The 21,736-nt window shown below is 43.7% G+C and overlaps 1 protein-coding gene across 1 annotated transcript in view; it reads right to left on the bottom strand.

Moving 5' to 3' along the window:
• Positions 1-10,454: 10,454 nt before the first annotated feature.
• Positions 10,455-21,736, bottom strand: part of CPE (carboxypeptidase E) — a 72,396-nt gene continuing 61,114 nt past the window's right edge. The window contains exons 5-9 of the mRNA XM_082237242.1: positions 20,167-20,349; positions 15,391-15,530; positions 12,774-12,873; positions 12,015-12,133; positions 10,455-11,214 (exon numbers count right to left, since the gene is read on the bottom strand). Coding sequence (XP_082093368.1) covers positions 11,116-11,214; positions 12,015-12,133; positions 12,774-12,873; positions 15,391-15,530; positions 20,167-20,349 — 641 coding nt within the window. The 3' untranslated portion in view covers positions 10,455-11,115. The remainder of the gene's footprint in view (positions 11,215-12,014; positions 12,134-12,773; positions 12,874-15,390; positions 15,531-20,166; positions 20,350-21,736) is intronic.

Below are 21,736 nucleotides of genomic sequence, written 5' to 3'. Positions count from 1 at the left end.
AAATGTCTGGTGTCCTAAAATAAGATAGTGTATTATAAACTATCCTATGGATATTCATTGCCTAAGCTTTACTGTATATTATAGCTGGTCCACATGCAAAAGACAACATGACAGGCTCTATTTTTTACTGCTAGCCTTGGATGAGACTTGTTTTTCATTGCTTGTGTTTCTAGCCACTAAAGTTGGAGTTCAAGCATTTGAAGAGTCTTATTTTCCATTGCTTCTGCGTTTCTCAAGTGTGGCTTGACAACCATATGTCTGGAGTGCTCTGATGGTGTTTCCTGCTTGGCAGGGGGTTGGACTCGATGGCCCTTGTGGTCTCTTCCAACTCTATGATTCTATGATTCTATGATTCTATGAACTTGTGGTCTTCTAGATGTTGTTGAGACTCCAGCTGCCATCAGCCTCGACCAGCATGGCCAGCATGGGAGTTATAGGCCAGCAATATGTGGAGGATTGAAAGGGACTTCAGAAATACAGACCAGGAATGTAAAAAATCAGGCAGCAAAGTTTCTTAAAGAAAAAGTTTTTTTTTTATTTGGATTTTTGTCAGACAAAAAGCAAATAGGGTGCATTCAGGAAAATGAAGAATGCCCACCCCCCCTTTGGGGCAGTCAACTTATATACCTTTCTGCAAAGCACAGTTCAGCCCCTTGGCATCCCTTTAGCCAATGATTGACAATTTCCTATGGTCATTGATGCATATTCATTAAAGCTCAACCAATGAATAAATTGGTGTGTCCTTTCGGTTCCAAGTTGCCTATTCCACTAGGTGGCGCTACTGGCTTATAATCTACTTAACCTCTGTACTAGTTCCAGGAAGTGCCCCTGAACCCCCTACTTCCAAGAAATGTGCCGAAGTGAGTCGTGTGGTTTAGCACCTGGAGCCTGGCGGTCAGCAAACATCCTGCTACTTGCCTTTGTCAGGGGTCGTTTCTCAGAAATGGCTTAACCTCAACTGGCAAACTTCCTGCAGGGGCAAGCTAGCTGCACCCACAAGCTTGCATGCTTGCTGCCTCTGCAAAAGGTGGCAAAGTGACAAACATGAGAAAGAGAAATAGTCTTTAGCTTTCTAAAATGACTTTATGCTTTTAGCTTCTAGTTTGCTCTCTAAAATGGTGTCAGAGGTTCTTAAATGGCTTTAGAGGTCCTTAGCCTGGCTCTCCATTGGTCATCCTGACCTTCACCCCTTCATTCCCCCCTTTCCATCAAGAAAATGCTGACCGGCACGGTTCTCCATTTTCGCTTGATGGACCTATAGGTACAATATCATAGAGAGCCAGGAAATGTACACTCCTGTGGATACACGGGCCTCCCTCTATGACCCTGTCAAGTCTTCAAATATGGTGCTGGGGAACCACGTAGGTGGTGTTCAGAATCTTGACCTCGCACGCATACCCAGCACTCAGACCTGTTCAGGCTCTTGGCCACAGCCGTGGTCATGTTCAGGAAGGTGTTCTCCCTCCACCCTGTGGTCGTCTGAGAGGTGAGAACCATCAGGAGGCAGGGTATGATCCACATCCTGATTCGAGGAATGTTCGGTGCCCCAGAACAAAGAACTGTACTACCAACACAGAAATACCACAAAAAGGGTAATACCACAGGCCAAAGGGATGGGGGCCCACGAAGGCCAGGTTATGTGGGCCTCTAACTCCTGGCCCTACTGAGGTGCGAACAGCGTCTACACACAAACATTCCCACTCTACATAGGGAAAAGTGGCCGCCTGGCACTGATACACTGTTAGGCCTCGGGAGCTATAGGGATGGCAATAGACTCTGTAAAGTTCAAAGGCTGGTCCTACTGGGTGGAGGTCACCTACGTGGTCTCTGACCAGGGCCTATGGAGGCTGAAGCCTGGGGTGGCAACCCTTATGCAGCCACAAGAATACCCTACCACATTCAAGGGTATTATGTGTGGAGTTACCAGGCCAGGTATTCTTCTGGGATTATGGGAGGCTCGAGCCACCACGACAACCACAGGTGGGGCTGCAGGATTTACTGGCACTTGTTCAGCAATTTCAATGCGCACCTGGTTCAGGCTCCCTCCCCTGCAATATTTGCATTAAGATAGGCTCCGTCCCATGCAACACCTGGATTAAGATTAGGACCTGGTCTACCAGATGGGGTTGGTACAGTGCTCTACCCCCTGAGTGACAGTTGGTTACCCCCCCCACAACAGCAAGAGCGGTCCAGAACTCGATAGATTTCGACCGTCTCTGCAACTTCCCGTAGGAGCAGTACCCATGTGCGCTGGACAGTGGTGTGGAAGAGAAGCCACAGTGGGGTAGTGGGATGTTTCAATACGGCAACCTCATCAAAGCCCTGTTCCCAATAACCAATGAGAACGCCGTTTCTTACCACTGGCAAGACGAACCAGTCGTAGCAGAGGTCCGCAGGCCAATAGGGTCGGTATGGCTCGGTGGGGTCAGGGCAATAGGACATAGAGCAAATCAACACAGAACATAATAGAGAAAAGGGGAAAGTCCTTGTGAAAGTCCTTGTGATGATCAGTCGCAGGATCTTGTTGCCCGTGGCCTAACGCGTTTCCGGTAGCGTCAGACACAAGGTGATGATCAGACGCGTGTGATGCACCCAGGGAATCACGTCGGCTATTCTCACCGCAGTTGGGATGGAGAGGAGGACGGTATACGGGCCTCGCCACTTGGGGATGAGGGGGTTGCGCTTCCACGCTGTCACCCGGCTGGAACTGGTGGACCGGCTCAGCGAGACTGCACGGTGTAGGCTCGAGGTAGTACCTGGAAAGGGAAGCAAACACACACGGGGACAGGAATTGCACTTGTTCCTGAGTGATGTGATCTCCCACCCGCCCCAAACTGGCGGGGATGTCTCGGACGAAAGGGGTGGCCTGCCATACAAAAGTTCAAAGGGTGATAGTCTCAGTCTCTTGGTTGGAGCGCTCCGAATCCGAAACAAGGCAATGGGCAGGACATCTATCCAGTGTAGTCCCGTCTCCCGGGTCAGCTTGGCCAAGTGGGTCTTCAAGGTGCGATTCATAAGTTCAGGTTTTCCCAAACTCTGGGGTCTGTAGGCTGCGTGTAGCCTTCAGTTTATCTGCAGCGCCTTGCACACTTCTTGCACAACTTCATCAATGAAGGCAGGGCCATTGTCACTGCCAATACTTCTGGGGAGGCCACTGTCCAACCCGTCAGGGTGCAGACAAACACAAGCAGGTATTTGATGCCCCTAACTGGAGGTAGTTCAGTGAAGTCCACAATCAGGCTTTCCATAGGGGTGAAGCCCACGTGTTGGTGGCCTTGTCTGGGGGTGTTCTTGGCGCACAGGACACACTTTTGGGAGATAGCAGCAATTAGTTGGGATAGGTTGGGGATGTAGAGTATTCTCCCAAGGTGTGCTTTAGCAGCTGGGCTTCCTATGTGAGTAGACTCATGGTAGTTCTTTACAATCACGCTGGCTAGATGCTGGGGCACAAAAACACGGTTTTCTGGTAGACGGAACCATCCCTCCTGGAGTGTTGCTCCTTCCTGGCGTGCCCACTGTTGCTCCTCCGGTGTGTAGCGTGGTTCCACATCGTCTGGAGTGAGTTGTGGAATGAGGGCTGTGTTGAGTGCTGGTGGAGGTGTCAAAGTTGTTTCACGAGCTGCGTTGTCTGCCTTCCGGTTGCCCCTAGTGACCATGTCCCGGCCTCTCCCATGGGCTTTGCAGTGCATCACGGCAATCTCTTCGGGACCCCATGCTGCTTCCAGTAACGTCTCAACTTCTGGACGTTATCCTTGCATCCAGCTGCCAATTGCAGGGCAATGCCTTTTGCTGTTGGACTTCGCCTCAGAGCACAAACAACTCTGGGAGACTTTGGCTTTCTTAGACCTCTTAGAATGGCTTGCCTGGCTTGCCTGGCTTGCACCCTCACTTCTGGGTGCTCTGCTGCCTGAGGAACAACTTGTAACTGCCTTCCTCTTCCCTTCTCTCAGCCTCTTTCCAGCCCACAGTCCATCACACAGATTTATTGAAGCATAGAAACAACTTCCCAAAACAGCCTCAGCCCCCTCTGGGCTTGGTACTTTTTCTGGCCATCCTCTAGCCCCCTCTGGGCTTTCTGGGCGTCCTACAGCCCCTTCTGGGCTTCCAGCCCCCTCTGGTCTGGCTGCCACTGTGGCCTGACATGCTGTCTTCAGTGGCTGGCACGCTACCCAGGGCTTCCTCCCTTGGAGTATTGGCAACAGCCAAGAATCAAGGCTGGCCCTTAAAATGACTAGGACCCTTTGGTCTCTCTAGACCATCAGGCACGTCTGTTTCACAAACTTCCACTGCGCCTGCAGACTTCTCAATGGGTTGGGCAAAGCCTGTTTCAGCCTGTATATTCCATAAGGGTGAGAACCGAATGGGGCACATTCACATGCATCTCCTGGCCAAACATGAACTTGCCTGCTTCTTCCACTAGTGTGGCGGTGGCAGTGACAGCCCGCAGACAGGGTGGCCAGCCTTTTGTTGTGGAATCTAATTGCTTGATAGTCTCAAAGGCTTCTTGTTGGGCCGGTCCCCACTCAAAGGGGTCTCTTTCCCTTCCTCTGGTAACTTCATTTAGAGGTTTTGCTAAAATACTGAAGCCTGGGATCAGGATTCTGTAAAAGCCTGCCGCTCCACAACTTTAAACTTGTCTTTTAGGGATATCACAATCTCTGCCTTTTCTTGCAGTGACCTTTTGACAATTTCTAGATGGTCAGTATGTTCAGCAAGTTGTCTGGATAAATTAGCTAAATCTTCATCCCTTTTTTTGCATTTTGTAAAGTGAGCTGGTTGTGTGAATCTTTCACTGATTTCAGCTCATTCACAAAACTTTGTTCTTTGTTTTTCTTTTAATTCTAGTAACTTGTTCAATTTCTCCTTTACAGAGATATGTTCATCGACCTGGGATTTAAGATGGTCTGGTTCCTCCTTACATTCTATTTCTGTTTCTTGCAATTTTTAGCTGATTTACTTATTTGTTCTTTAAGCAATTTAATTTGTGAGTCACACTCCATGAGTTTGTTGTTGTAAGTAACATCACAAGTCTTTATTGCAGAATGAAGATCTTTAACTGTTTGGCTAGTCTCTTTGTTTTGCCTAACAAATTCTTCATTCTCTTTTGTTTTACTAGCGTTTTCAATTTTTCCCTCAGCCAGTTCTGATTTTATTGCATTTAACTGCTCAGAAAGTTCTGAAAGCTTTCTGCCTCCACTGTTCACACCTTTGGTTTGTAGATTTTTCAGTAACTGGACTTCCCTTTCAGCCTTAGACAACACTATTTCCCTGTCTTGCATTTCATCCTCTTTGCACTTGATCTGACATTTCAGAATATTAATCTGCTCAGAATACACATTTGTATTTGCAATAATAGCAGAAATTTCTTTGTCTTTCTCAGCTAAAACCTCTCTGAGGTTGTCAAATTCTCTTCCATGCCTCTGGAGGTCTTGAATTAGTTGAGACCTCTCTTCTAAATGACTTGTGTTTAATCTATTAAGTCCTTCATTTGTCTGCTCAAGATCCTGTTACATTAATTCTATAGCAGCATCCTGTTTCATGGTCTTTTCTTGAAAGTTTATTTATTTTTTCCTCTGTTAATGCAGTAATAACTGCTTACTGTTCTGTACACTCTTCTCCATAAACACTGCACTTCTTCTGGACGTCTTCCCTCTCCAAAACCTGACATGAGGGAGTGACTTTGCAATGTTCAGTCCTGCATTTCTTCAACGGGGGGGGGGGGTTCTCTATTACCACATTCAGCCAGTTGTCTATATAGGGAATCTGGTCAGGATGTCCCCCCTGGTCTATGCCATAGTCTCCACTGAATCCTTTCTTGAAGTTGTTTAACATGCATTGAAGGGGGATTACTGGACCTTTCAAGCCTTTCGAGCCTCCCCCCTCCCATTTTCAGTATGGCCCTGTACAGCGTCCCCACACCAAACACTCACACATTCATTTCGCAACTTTTCTCACCCAGGTGCGGTCGCCCGACTGGGAAATGGAGTACTTGTTGCTACGACCCCAGGGGAATGCCCCGGGGTAACACACATACATGCACAAAATGCCTCTTTCGTTGGACGCTTGCACAATACGCTAACCACCCTGTGCCCCCCCTTTCTCTCCTTCCTAATACCAAAGCGTGTGTGGTTGTCAGGGGTCAACCCTTCTCCTTAATGCCACTATCCACGCTGGAGATGTGATCAGTATCTCCCTTCTCCTTAATTAAAAGGAGGATTTCCTATCCCCTCAGGGCTTGTTGCCATGTACTCACCCCAGCCGGCTGTTCTCTGCCCTGTCCTCCCAACCTCGGCTCTTCAAATCCGTTGTCCTCTGTCCCAGGATACAGCAAGAGGGTCAAGTTGCCTTCTGTCCCCCTCCGAAGAAAAGGTTCGGTGTGCACCTGGAAGCCAGGAGGTCCGTTGGCCCTCCGCCGTCACTGCCCAGAGGGCAAGGGAGCTGCCTCCTGGTCTCTGAGGACACTTAAAGTCCTTCTGATCCGAGTCACTTTTGGCACCAGAAATGAAAGGGACTTCAGAAATACAGACCAGGAATGTAAAAAATCAGGCAGCAAAGTTTCTTAAAGAAAAAGTTTTTTTTTATTTGGATTTTTGTCAGACAAAAAGCAAATAGGGTGCATTCAGGAAAATGAAGAATGCCCACCCCCCCTTTGGGGCAGTCAACTTATATACCTTTCTGCAAAGCACAGTTCAGCCCCTTGGCATCCCTTTAGCCAATGATTGACAATTTCCTATGGTCATTGATGCATATTCATTAAAGCTCAACCAATGAATAAATTGGTGTGTCCTTTCGGTTCCAAGTTGCCTATTCCACTAGGTGGCGCTACTGGCTTATAATCTACTTAACCTCTGTACTAGTTCCAGGAAGTGCCCCTGAACCCCCTACTTCCAAGAAATGTGCCGAAGTGAGTCGTGTGGTTTAGCACCTGGAGCCTGGCGGTCAGCAAACATCCTGCTACTTGCCTTTGTCAGGGGTCGTTTCTCAGAAATGGCTTAACCTCAACTGGCAAACTTCCTGCAGGGGCAAGCTAGCTGCACCCACAAGCTTGCATGCTTGCTGCCTCTGCAAAAGGTGGCAAAGTGACAAACATGAGAAAGAGAAATAGTCTTTAGCTTTCTAAAATGACTTTATGCTTTTAGCTTCTAGTTTGCTCTCTAAAATGGTGTCAGAGGTTCTTAAATGGCTTTAGAGGTCCTTAGCCTGGCTCTCCATTGGTCATCCTGACCTTCACCCCTTCAGGATCACAGGTTCCCCACCCCTACACTAGAGAAATGAAAAATAAGCCTGATCAAAGGCCTTCACTCCAATTCTGCATGTTATTTTGTTTTTCGTAGCTTTGTTTTTCATTAAGGAACTTGTGTTTGTAGCTGATGCCATTCAGGAAATACATGGTGGCTCACTCACTATAAGCCTCAGGCTATGCTAAGCATCAGAGGAGAAGGGCAGGGCAGGGTTGCATATGCTGCCTGCACCGGTGCCAGTCATTGATGTGGCTGCTATTGTTTCAGCTGTCTTCATTCTCACTCCGGTCTTCAAAAGCAGGTACGGTTAGGAGGAACGGTGGCATTATCCTGAACAGACCATGCAAGAAATGCACTGAACCAGAATTTCAAGTGATTGCAGCGGATCATTCCTCGTTCAATCCAATATTTGTACAGTTATATATGCTCATTGTGGTTTTTGTTCCTGTTAGACATGGTCACCATGTAGAAATGCCCTAAATATTTCAGGGACCTGCACATATCAGCCCAGCTGCTTGTGGACTCTTGAGATACCATCGCCCAAGCACACTTTATGATGGCAGCAGCTCAGCTCTTCCTCCTGTTACCTTGGCATCCTTGTTGAAAAGAGTGCAAGGACCGGAAGCAAAAGAATGGACTCCCTATAGACTGGTGTGGGTTCTAGTTTTTCTTTTTTCTTTTTTTTCTTTTTTGCAGTGTATTCTGAAACATTTCATTGATGCAATAATAGTGTATTAATGGAGGATTTATACTGAACCATTCACACATCATTCTGCATTATGGATTGTTCTGCAGTGCCTCCCCAATGATATGGCATTATTACCATCTTGAAGGGGCAGTCTCCAGCGTTAGCGCAACCATTTGCATTGTTTTGATGGTGTTTTATGTTTTTGTTTTGATGGTGTTTTATGTTTTGCCATTGTACACAGCCCTGATTCCCCCCCTCATATGGCAATAAAGAAATGCTTTTATAAATAAATAAGGAAAAGTGGGACAACACCCACTCACCTGAACTCTTGTGCTATGAAAAGTCACAAGATTTAAGCAGGAAGCTATGGGCTGCGCACTGATAGGAAATGAAGCAGTACATCTGTCCTGAAACATTTGCGGGCACAAAGAGCATTGAAAGTGGGGTTGTGTATAACCAGCCCTATGCCATCTTGAACACAAATCATCATGAATGCACAATAATAAAAAGGCCTTCTGGAAGGGCTCAAAGGCTAGTGGCACACCTAGACCAGTGCTGTCCACCCTGGCCAAATTCATACATGATGCACAACCAGTGGTTCAGTACCATGTAAACAAGCAGGAATGAGCCACTGAATTTTGACTTTATGCACTCCCTAACCCCATCTCCTCCCATGCAGCTGGGAGAAAACTTTTCAGTTCAATTTTTCTTTCAAGGAATTCTGGAGCAGCATTAGGTATAAATGAGAGGTCATTTTTTAAAACTGTCTTCACTATTGGAGGCAATAAGCTTCTGAATACCGGCTGCTAGAAACTACAGGAGGGGAGATGGTTGTGGAACATGGGTCTTGCTTCCAGGTTTCCCATATAAGCATTTGGTTGGCAACTGTGAGAACAGGATGCTGGAATAGGTGGACCACTGGCCTCATCCAGCAAGCTATTCTTGTGTTTCTAAAAGAAACTTTCATCAGAGTTCAAATCAGGGTTTATGAAGCTGGCATGCTTAACTGTTGTTTGCTTTAAACCATGATGTTGTGTATATATAATGACAAGGTACATTTTGTGGAAAGTGAAACTATGTTTTGTCCAAGTCACCATGCTTAAGAAGTTGAGCAAACTGGGACAATGACTCACAGTGGCCCTCCAGGTTCACAGGAAGAGGTCACCTTGCCAGGTGATATACTATAACAGGAGGCGACAGGGAATGAAATTGGAACCCACTCCGTGGAAAGAAAGTTGTTTAGCATTGAGTTATTGCCTCTTTGTCTCCATGGATTCTCATAGCAAAGACATCTGCCATTTAAAAATCTTTTGGTGCAGTTAGTACCAAAGGAAAACCAAAGAGACAATTTATAAGATAGTTATGTTTCATTACTTCAACATGAAAAGAATATATTATATACACATGTTATAAGTTAGACTAGAAACCCATTTTGAGGTTCAGCAGGATGTAACATCTGCGGTAGCATTAGACACAGAGTCTACTATACAGCTGCATGACAGGAGCATGGCTGCATTTTCTGGCTTTGCTTCAAAATGGGGAAATTAGTAGAGTTAAGTACAATGACTAACGAGTTTCAAATTCATAGCGTCTTCATTACCACTCACCAGGTGTCAAGATCTTTTGCAATAAATGTCAGAATAATTTCTCCAGCTGTGTTTGAACACAATATGCTTATCTTCATGATTAAAATGTATTTGCATTTATTGTTTCTCATATTTGGGTTGTTTTATAGTGAGTTATATACAAACTAGTGGGATATGTTGATAGAGTTCTAGAGGCACATTGTTAGGGAAACAAAATGATTGCTTGATCCCACACAGCATGTTTCTTTGTTGCAGTATAGTTCTTAAATATTAATTGAAGTTCTGCAAGCTCATTGTTGTCTCTTCAGCCAGATAGAGGTTTTCAAGGATTTGAAGTATGGTCTAATGTGTAGCCCAATGTTCCTCATTAACAATGCCATCTGTTTCACTAAGAGCACTTCAGATGTCACTGCTGACCAGCAACAGGAGTGATATACTGGGAAGTGCAGCACAGAAACCATCATGGCTGCTCTGCTTGCTGTTGCAGATACTGGCCTACCAGTCTGTTATGGCAAGTTGTTGGTTTTGTGTTATATCTCAATCTGGCTTCTTTGTGTGGACCAGCACTGATCAAAACAGGGATTGCTCCCCTGAACTGCAAGCATTGACCTGCAAAATACTGATCATCTGCAAACTCATTTGAGTAGACACACCCTTAGAATCCAAACTATTCATTTCAGCTTATGAGAAGCATGTCCCACTAAACTTGGTGCTTTTGAGTAAATTTGTTTGGGGTTGGGCTTTTAGGAGCACATGCCACGTACTGAATTTCCAGTCCAGTGGGTCAGGCAGCTTTTGGGTTAATATTTTGCTCTTTTTGCAAATTATACAGACATCATTTCATGCAACTCATGTCTACTTAATAAACAAACAACTGCTGACAAATGGGATAGCAGAATACACTGCAAGCAGAGAAAACAACATGCAGTCACTATAGGGTTATTCTTTATCCATCCAGAAATTTTAATCTGATTACCAAGTTACTTGGGAACATTATTGGACAGAGTAAGGGAAAAAGTTGTACTATTCCTCTTCACTTTTAAATAAGAATGATGAAAGTTATTTCCATGTGAGTAGATGAAACCCAAGTCATTATACTTATTTTACATGGCTCTTCCACAGAGACATAAACAAACTTTAATTGTAGTAAAGCATCACTTACAACACCAAGCTTTTACTGCATACATTTGCAGTGCCATTATTTCATGAGACATTAGAAAACATCATCTGCTCACCTGCACTGCCGCATATTAGCAGCAGAAGTTGCAAGTGACTGCTAATTACTATAGTGTGTTTAGTATTATTATCATCATTGTGCTTACCCTACACATTCAGGATTTGTATTCAAGTTAGGTAGATGAGACATTCATTCAGATATTCTTCCCCTATGTTGAATATGTAGAATTGCAAACAATGGCATGAAAGTATCTAGCAATTTGTTTTTATGTAGAGCAGATTACTGATTTTTTAAAAAAAATACTCAAAAAACTCAAGTTAAATATTGTGAGCTACACAAAATCTAAAATATAGGGACTTTCCACAGTACAGTATACTAAGTCAACATGTAATAGATTAAAAGCTGTAAATTCAGAGCTTCTGATTAGAAATTTAAAGTTTCTGACATCATCTTCCACCATTCCATTAACTCTTCCTTTTCTTCTTCTTTTCTTTCAGACAGAGATTCCAGGTCAAAATCGACCTAGGCATGAGAAAAATAATAAAATAAAAAACAAGATTTTTTATGAACATTGGACTTTTTAATTGAAGTAATATCCTGAAATTTAAAGGTAAAGGTAAAGGTACCCCTGCCCATACGGGCCAGTCTTGACAGACTCTAGGGTTGTGCGCCCATCTCACTCAAGAGGCCGGGGGCCAGCGCTGTCCGGAGACACTTCCAGGTCACGTGGCCAGCGTGACGAAGCTGCTCTGGCAAGCCAGCGCCACACATGGAAACGCCGTTTACCTTCCCGCTTGAAAGCGGTCCCTATTTATCTACTTGCACCCAGGGGTGCTTTCGAACTGCTAGGTTGGCAGGCGCTGGGACCGAACAACGGGAGCGCACCCCACCGCGGGGATTCGAACCGCCGACCTTTCGATCGGCAAGCCCTAGGTGCTGAGGCTTTTACCCACAGCGCCACCCGCGTCCCCCATCCTGAAATTTAGGACCTCAGAAATCGATGAAATGGCTTTCATGGTAGGGGCTGCAGTCTTATGCCTGTTAACTTGGAAGCAAACTTCCCTGAACACAGTGGGTCTTACTTCTGAAGAAACATAAAGATGCTTTCTCCAATTTAAGAGGAATGACAGGATATAAATTGAATAAATAATAACACATCAAATGTTCACCTTCTGTGCTCAGGAATGTTAAAAGGCCCTGAATATTACACAGAGCGCCTATGAGGTTACCTTGTGGGCATCATATTATTGCACAATATACATGTAACCAATATGAAGTCACTGGCATGCAATACAAGGCTACGCCAAGGAGGCGGTACTTACCCTAATGGCAGGACTGAAGGGAACAGCCACTTTTTTAGTTATTGCTAGATAACCTGGTGCAGACCCAGTCACTTTATAGTTTCCAGGTACGAGCAATCTCCAGTAATCACCATCCTTAGCTGTGGAAAAAGCAATATGTTACCACTTCCAGAAATATTCTAGAACCAGCAGGGGCAACCTTCAGATATGCATGGTCTACTTTGGTTTCTTTACTGCATGTCAGGGACAGGGCTCCCCAGCGCGACGATGAGAGGAACAGGGAGTCAGTGGAGGAAGAAGTAGTTTTGCTTCCTTCTCAGCAGTTTGAAACCAGTCACCAGCAACCCCCTTCCTCCTTAGCAGGAGAAGAAGAGATAAATTCTTATGTAAGCGAAAGGAGGCTGGAGAGAGGCCGAGTCGCTGATAAGCAGTCTCTAACAATAACACAGGGGGGCAGGGAATGATTCGTCAGAGGAAGACGTAGGACGTCAGCCAGAACCTCCCCGTGCTCATAGGTTAACGAGGGTCAGGGAAAGGCGTCAATCAAGGAAGCAAAAGGCGGGGTTCTGGCGAACATCCTGTTGGCGCCGGAGTTGGAGCTCAGATGCCTCAACGTCTTGAAAGAGGCAGGAGCCTTAGGAGCTGTTCTGAGTTTGACTAATAGTATATATGGGATTGGGAGTGGTGGGGAGAGAGAATGTGATTCTATTCTTGACATGCACCCATTATATAAGCCCCGGCCATCACTTGTTTAAATGTATCACATATGACATAACTTACCTGAAGTAATATCATGGTTTAGTCCCTCTACAGAAATGGTGGCATTAGCAATGGGATTGCCCTGAAGATCTCTAACAAATCCTTTCACCCCACGATGGATCTGAAAAAAAAAATTTCTTTGTTATCAATGGTCTGTATTTTCTTATGTGCTCTCTGTTACATCTGTTAAATAATCTTTTGAGCCCTGTGAAGTAGGCCAATATTGCCCTCATGTTAAATATGGTGCATTCAGTCAGAGACACCCCTTCAAAACTGCAGGTTTATACCCTGGCTTGTTCCAAAGTGGTTAATCCTTGTTTTATGGTATGGACAAATCAGGAAACTATGGTTAAATAGAGACGTCTTTGAGTGAAGTGGCTGTATGTGCGAGCAAAAGGGTCATTCATACTTTGGCTTACTCAATTAAGCTGAGATATGGTTATCTGAATGCAGCCAGTGGCTTGACTAAGGCCATTTGGTGCATTAATGGCTGGGCTTTTAACCAGGGGCTTCCAAGCAAAAGAGTGCAGGACTTTGAGTCCAGGCATGACACGTCTGATGTTGGGACACCTTCTCCACTAGCTGGAAGTTCATAAACTCCAGAAACACAGAAGGTAACTTTGCAGCAGCAAAACAAAATAAAAACATATTGTCTACATAAGGCCATTCTAGTTTGCAGAATCTTTGCAGATGATTCTATGTGAAACAGTAAGTGCCTAACAGTTAACAAAGTTATCTTGTAGTGAAGAGTGAAAGCCTGCAATGCCCTCTGTATACATTTTACAAATAATTAAATAGGCATGACTGAATGAGTCAGTCCTTGGGAATATTTTATTTGGCAAACTGGGCATTTCCTCCCTAGAAAAACTAGTTTTAAATGTGTTTTTATTCATCTCTAGTTTTACTCGTAAACTACACTGAGTGCATCATAGTACCAGTTACAGAATTTCCTCTAGTTTGGGATTAAATGACAAAGCGTAACAAACCAATAATTCTTCTATATGGATTTTTTTTTCCCCTTTGAGAAACTATTTACGAAACAGAAGGTTTCTGGGTGCTGATTACAGTGCTGTGATTGATCTCTAATCAAATCCTGTAATATGCGATTATGATGGCCATACTGGGAAGTGTTCACCCTTGCAGTTTTACAATCTATTACTTCTCATAGTTACAGCGAGTAAGCATATCCTGTTGCAAGAACAATAAGACATTTAAATTGCAATTCCTATGCAGATACTCTTGGTGAGTAAGCCTCACAGGGCAACAAGATTTGTTTCTGAGTGCACTTGCATGGCACTGTGTTGCGGGTGGAGCTGTGGTCTAAACCACTGAGCCTCGGGCTTGCCGATCAGAAGGTCGGCGGTTCGAATCCCCCTGACCGGGTGAGCACCCATTTCTCTTTCCCAGCTTCTGCCAACCAACCTAGCAGTTCAAAAGCACACCAGTGCAAGTAGATAAATAGGTACCACTGCGGCGGAAAAGTAAATGGTGTTTCCATGCACTCTGGCTTCCGTCATGGTGTTCCATTGTGCCAGAAGTGGTTTAGTCATGCTGGCCACATGTCCTGGAAAGCTGTCTATGGACAAACGCTGGCTCCTTTGGCCTGAAATGAGATGAGCACTGCAACCCCATAGTCGCCTTTGACTGGACTTAACCGTCCAGGGGTCCTCTACCTTTTTACCTTACTGTGTTGTTAGTCTCTACAGACCGCATCTAAGTAGTATGCAGAGTAGACCCTAAGGCAATTAATTTAAATGAGACTACTCTGACTTGGTCAGATGCCACCCTGTATACTTTTCCCACCACAGTGAGATGACCAAACTCGGGAACAGTACAATTGACAACCATTAGGCACTTTTTAGAAATAATAGCAGATATTCTGAGGGATCTGATGCATTAGACCTGGTCAGGCATTCAGATTCTTCATGCAACAAGGCCAAAGCTCTAGCTTCACCCCACTTCCCTCCACAAGGCAGAGGAATAGCTACTGAAGTAGGTAAACTTTTGAACTCGTGTAAGCTCCCATACAATTTGGAGTCCGGATCTCCCAAGGACTCTCACTGCCTGGGGAGGATACGAGAGTATAGCAGACTCCCCAATTCAGATACCTGTCTCTAACTTATGGAAGAGCATGTACACTCATTCCCTCTCTTGCTATTGCAGTTGTGTGATGGATTAGAAAGCCTGAATGGGCCTTTTGTGTGACCTGTAATACAGTGCTGGTGATTCAGAAAACTAGTGCTCTCAGCTAAAAGTTACCAACTTTTAATAAATCTTTTGTAAACAGGACTGACATTTCAGTGCAAGAACACATTCTATTCTCAAATCCCCAAGCAGGGGGAGAATTTATGCAATTGTTTCTGAGAGAAAACCATGATCACATGGTAATCTCTCCTTGCCATTCTACTGTGGGGTTAAGCTTTCATGTAAAAAGGTAGCCTCATGTGGTTAGGTTCATAATCATGTTTTGAAGTCGTTTGAACATAAATCAATATGTGATTAAATCCCCAGTCTGAGCATATGGAGTGCAACTAAGCAGAAGACGGTTTAACTATTGATGAACAATTGGATATAACTAATCTGGGGTTGGTTCCTGCCCCACTCATGCCATGACTTGTCCTTCCTACTTCTCTTTTACCTGCTCAATATAATTGATAAGTGAATTCTTGTTGTCCTCCCAGTAACTCTTCAGTGTTTCCTCTGGAGGGAATTTTTCACAGCTAAGCTCCACAGTGATTTCAAAACAATTGCTGCTGAGGTAGTTGAAGTCCTGCATGCCTGCAATATAAGCATACAGACAGGTTGACATTTGGACAAGCATTGAGTTCTATGCAATGAAAACAGGACTTAAAAGATGTCTCTGTATAATCTCGAAAGCAGGTCTCCAGCCCTACAATTTGTTTTTAAAAGTCTCACACATATATTTCAGGGTTGTTGTTTTTCAATTTTAAGAATGGTTTTCTCCATGGCATCAAAGTTTTCAGAAATGTTGTCCTCTCAAATTAATGTAAATTAGCTAAAGGCCACCCAGAGATAAGCAGATGTATAATATAGGAGAATCAGGGCTAACGTTTATTTCTTATTTGCTTGAAGTATTCACACTGCCCTTTAGTACAGTGTTTTTCAACCTTTTTTGGGCAAAGGCACACTTGTTTCATGAAAAAAATCACGAGGCACACCACCACTGTGTGCGGAGAGGGAGATGTCAGAGCCCCGCTGCTCTCTATGGGGAATCGGATGAGAGCGGACGGCCTGTCCGCTCTCATCCGATCCCATCCGATCTGATCCCCACCCAGAACAGATGGAAAATAGGGTGGACACAGTCCGGCGCCCGCCTAGTGGGCGAAAATTTGACTTTTTTAAAAAAAAAATCTTTCGAATTTTTCCCAAGGCACACCAGGCAACATCTCGCGGCACACTAGTGTGCCGCGGAACAGTGGTTGAAAAACACTGCTTTAGTATATAAAACTCCCTGGGCAGCTAACAATTCACTCAATATGTGATTCTTGAACTCAAGTCAGATACATAATGCGCCGAAATGGCTAACTTCGTGCAATGAATATCTTGGCAGTCACAGCTCTGTGTAATGATTGTATGAAGCCTAATATTGCATCTGGTGCATATATTCCACTGGGATACATTTGGCTCAAAAAGTTCCATTTTCGGAAGCCAAAAAAACAGTTTCCAGGTATAGTTCAATTAATTCCAGATGAACAAGGAAACATGTTATTATGTGTACAATAAAACATGCAAATGACAGATAGTGGCACAGCCAATGAAGCTTCAAGAAATAATTTGAAACAGGGGTTTCTTCCTAATCCTGCAATTCACCAAAAAGAAAAACCAAAGGCAATGTACCAGTGCTAATGATGTGGAGGAGACTTTAAAATGTTGGAGCCAATGTTAAAATGTGTGTCGACAGTACACATTACCAGCTGCACATGTTTAAGACATTATGAACCAATCAAAGACATATGCTCACCAATGAAAAAGGAAGGAAGGAGTGGGGTGATGAGTGAGTGAGTGAGTGAGTGAGTGAATGAATAAATAGGAGCAGGCTTCTGTACATGCATCTCCTTCTGGATCAAGAACTAAATATACAGAATGTTCTAATGCCGACATAGTTGGAATGCCCTACATAGAGCTCACCATAGTCAGCACTGATCACCTGAATGGTGAGGTGTAGACCTGAATGTAGGTACTCTCTTATCATCAGGGTTGAGAACAGGAGACATACGAAAGTAAGCCTGACTTTAGGGGGCGGGGCTTCCTTGAAAAGATTGTCAGTGATGTCCAACTTGACAACCGTGCATTCAAGTCTCCAGATTTTGGCTACATTTTGTTTTTCATATATACCAAATATTTTAAATGTGGCAACTAAATACTCTGTGACACTTTAAGATTGATATCTCCAGCAAATTCTAGGGAGTGTACCAGAAAGTTATTCTCGCAATAAAAACTGTTAAACACTGTTACTGGGTTGTTGCTTTTATTTTGATTATATATATTGTGGTTTTTATGTTGATCTTATCTGTGAACTGCCCTGAAACCTCCTGGTAAATAAAATAAATAAATGTTAATCAATCAATCAACCAACGGTGCTCCATTTAAAAAACAAATAAAGCTTAAGAAAAATATGGTGTTGATGCAATTCACTGTAAATACATTTTGCATAAATGCTAAGATGAATGTGTAATGCAAATGACAGTGAAATCCTAACCATGCCTACTCAGAATTAAGACTTATTGTGGGGCTTCAGTGGGGCTTACTCCCAGGTAAGTAGGGTTAGGGTTACAGCCTTAGACATTGAGGGTGGTATTCTAGACTAGTCCTTCTTAGAGTAGACCCCCTGATGGACATGACTAACTTAGAGTCATTACTTTTACTGAGTCTACTCTGAGTGGGACTTAGTTGACTACAACTCCACATTTTTAAGTCAGCCCTACATTACAAAAGTCTGCTAATTTCATAATGTGTCACAGCATCGCATGCAGGACATTTTTTCCCCTTTGTATTTGCTATACAAAGCCTCTATTTGCTATAGTAAAACCTATGCCACGAATGTTCGTTGTGTGTCCAACAATAATAATTTAATTAAAATGAGTAACAGCTGCAAGAGTTGAAGACTAGGCTGACAACGCCTTAAAAGCAAAGGCCACAGTCCTGCAGCCTACAAAGCTGCTTTGCTCCTATTGACTTCAATAGGACTTAAGCAGCTAATGTACAGGAATATATCCATCAGCACTGAAAATGCAGTCTGGCTGCAGGACAAGGTAATCTTCTTGCTGGTGCTATTTCTGTGCAGGAGAATCAGATTAGAGTCCCTTAATCCTGCACTTTGGGAGCCCTTTTAGGAATACAGACTAGCAATGCTCAGGGGTGCTTAAAAGAAGAGGAAAACCCTCCAATGTCTGGCTATTATGTGTCTTGGGGAAAATTGACTGTTTCATTCATATTCATCTATACATGCAAGGTGACCAGGTACCGTATTTTTCGCTCTATAACACGCAGATTTTTTCTCCTAAAAAGGAAGGGGAAATGTCTGTGCGTGTTATGCAGCGAATGTGTGGTCCCTGGAGCCGAAAAATAAGGCAAAAATCAAACCGCGCTTCAGGGAGAAGGGAGCTCCGTGAGACAGGAAGTGGCAGCTTTCCTGCATTCTGCCTCAGGGTCTTACTGCCCACCCGCTTCTGTTTCGTTGCTGTGTTTGCTCAAACGGAACAAAGAGCAGGGGAAGCCCCTCCCCTCCAGGCAAGTAGAGAGGAAAGCAGAGCGTCGCTCTATCCTGTCCCTGCTCCGGAGGGAACAATGTTTGTGAAGGGAAGAGAGATTACAGGTTCGGCTTAAAATTCTGATTTGACTTCCTGCTTTTTGTTTTTGGAGACACACAGCATTCAAATATGCTTTCTTCCATTTAAAAGGAAGAAATCCTTAAACAGTGGCTGGCTTGTGTGGGTGGGTGGGGGGAAACTTTTGCCTTCCTTTCCTCACGTTATAGCCCTCTCCTGCATTCTTAGCCTTCTGTGTTTTTCCTTCCCTCCCCACTTAAAATGTGGTTACAAAGCATGGATCCACATGGATCCTCAGGATCTTTGCATTGGGTCACCCCAAATTCACCATCAGAGCACACAGCATGTCCATGGCTACAGCCTGCCCCCCCAAAATCACACACCCATTGTTGCCTGGGGCTGCAATGGTGCAAAAACGTGGTTACAAAGCATGGATCCACATGGATCCTCAGGATCTTTGCATTGGGTCAGCCAAAATTCACCATCAGAGCACATAGCATGTCCATGGCTACAGCCTGTCCCCCCCAAAAAAAATCACGCACCCACTGTTGCCTGGGGCTGCAATGGTGCAAAAACGTGGTTACAAAGCATGGATCCACAGGGATTCTCAGGATTTTTGCATTGGGTCACCCCAAATTCACCATCAGAGCACATAGCATGTCCATGGCTACAGCCTGCCCCCCCCCAAATCACGCACCCACTGTTGCCTGGGGCTGCAATGGTGCAAAAACGTGGTTACAAAGCATGGATCCACAGGGATTCTCAGGATTTTTGCATTGGGTCACCCCAAATTCACCATCAGATCACATGTCTGTGGCCACAGCATGAAGCACAAAAATGATACGTCCACTGTTTCATTCAGAATATTTTTTCCCTTGTTTTGCTCCTCTAAAAACGATGTGCGTGTTATGGTCAGGTGCGTGTTATAGAGCGAAAAATACGGTACTTCTATGTCTTCAATAGTTTATTCAACAGGTGCAAGCAGTGCTGAGAAAAGTTGCTCTTCTTGAAATTTGTCGTTCTGCTTAACTATTTTCAAGGCACAGGAAACCTGTCCTTCTTTGTACCTTGTCATCCTGTACAACTGAACAAAGAAGCTTTCAAGTTTTACAGTATATATGCATAGCTGTTTTCCCCCTCTCCTCCACTGTATTCTTTATCTGCCTCATACATCCTCTCTCTGGTCACATATTAAGCTTTTTGTGTGGCAGGGATTATCCCTCCAAATTACTTGGTGGTTAGCCTCTGCCATATCAGGATACTTTTGTAGTAGATACAAGAAATATAGGTGACTGTCACTGATTGTTGTGAGCACAAATCATTTATTCCTAGAGGGCCACTTCACTCATCACATTTGAGAGATGAGCTTTCAGAAGACACTTTTATCTCTATAGAGATGTGCAAAGGTGTTGACGGAACAGTAATACATTTTGCCAATTTAGACTTACATAATGGGAAGGCAATTTTAGAAATTGCAAGTTTTAGCTACAGTGAAGGGAACCAGCAGTTGATTTGCTGCTGAGACCCACTGTCCATTCACGTGTGTTGGTGTTGGTGTATACACTATAATTGTTATTCTCTACAATAAACGAATCTCTGAAGTATCATAATGCATTGACACAAACCTCCTGGAACGCTGTACCAAGCCCCACCATTGGTTGTTCCATCTATGAAACTGCTGTCATCGTCATTCTTGCGACATGGTGGCCTGTTTGGATCAGACATGGCGGGATTAAAGGATGAATAGCTTCGAGCTAAGCTTTGGAAAATAGCGTCATCTGGGCAGGAGCTGTATTCATGTGCACTGCCTGAGGAAAGAAAACCAAAAACATGTAGAGGAACAGATAGACTTATTTTTTTCTATGTTGTTCTGTGTCTGTTGCTTTTGCCCAAAGTATTTACTATTGGGGGTGGCGGAAGTCTCATAGGAAAAAGGCTGGATGCACTTTATTTATTTATTTAAAATCATTTTTAGACTACTTTCCATTTTTAAAAGATTATCAGAGCCATTTAAAACAATAAATCCAAGTTCAATAAAAGAGCTCAGAACAATAAAACAATCATGAATACAAAAACAAAGGTAGCTAAAACTGTCCTTATTTGTATTGATTTAAATCTAGACACATTACACATAAAAATCAGGCAGCTATGTTGCAGTTAAAATTATCTGAGCAAGAATAATGCATTTTAATCTGCAAATATTTCTTAAGAAAAATAAAATACAGTGAGATCAACTACCTGATTATCACCAAAGAGAAATAAGATGATTGTCATTTCCACAACTTTTATTTTAATTTTAGGATTTTTAATTGATGCAAAATGGCATGAATCAGTTGGTCACAGTGTAGTCTTCATACTGTGGATATCATTTCAAGTTACAGGGCAAAAGCAGAGTGCATTCATCTCACATATGTTATTTAGCCACTAACATTTAGGGACACATTTACATTTTATAAAGATTACATATGAGATATTTTAAAAGATACAGTACTTAAGATGTAGGGTGTGAATGTGATATATCTGTAGATATATGCACCAGAGAACAAGCATTGGCTGCAGCTCCCTATTAATTATAGATCCAGAAACAAAGCTAGGTTTTCTGAAACAATGCCTGTGGTAACAGAAAGTTTAAAGAGTGACTATTAGAAGACCTGATTTGGCCATAATGATAAACTATGATTTTTTGCATGAGCCTCTCGCTTGTGCCCCAGTGTGGCCAAGATAGAAATTAACCATAGTTTAGCATTATGTCAAAACTCTCACCTGTGGTTAATGTTGAAACAAGCCAGTTTTATAAACCATAGTTTAAACTGGCTCATTTTAGTAAGCAAACATACCCTTGCAGGGTGCTGAATACCACCTTTCCTACACTGCTGACTTCTGGTGTCTACAGTAATTCTAAACCAGGGGTCAGCAAACTTTTTCAGCAGAGGGCCGGTCCATTGTCCCTCAGACCTTGTAGGGGGGGCTGGACCATGTTTTGGAGGGGGGGAATGAACAAATTCCTATGCCCCACAAATAACCCAGAGATGCATATTAAATAAAAGCACACATGTAAAAACACACTGATTCCCAGACCATTCATGGGCCAAATTTAGAAGGTGATTGGGCTGGATCCGGCCCCCAGGTCTTAGGTTGCCTACCCCTGTTCTAAACCTTACTCTCTTACACTGTATCAGCGATCAGTAATTCTAT

The sequence above is a fragment of the Podarcis vaucheri genome, assembly GCF_965113315.1.
Source record: "Podarcis vaucheri genome assembly, chromosome: 9".
NCBI lineage: Eukaryota > Metazoa > Chordata > Lepidosauria > Squamata > Lacertidae > Podarcis > Podarcis vaucheri.
The sequence above is the reverse complement of the archived record's forward strand: the minus strand, read 5'-3'. Positions and strand labels throughout refer to the sequence as shown.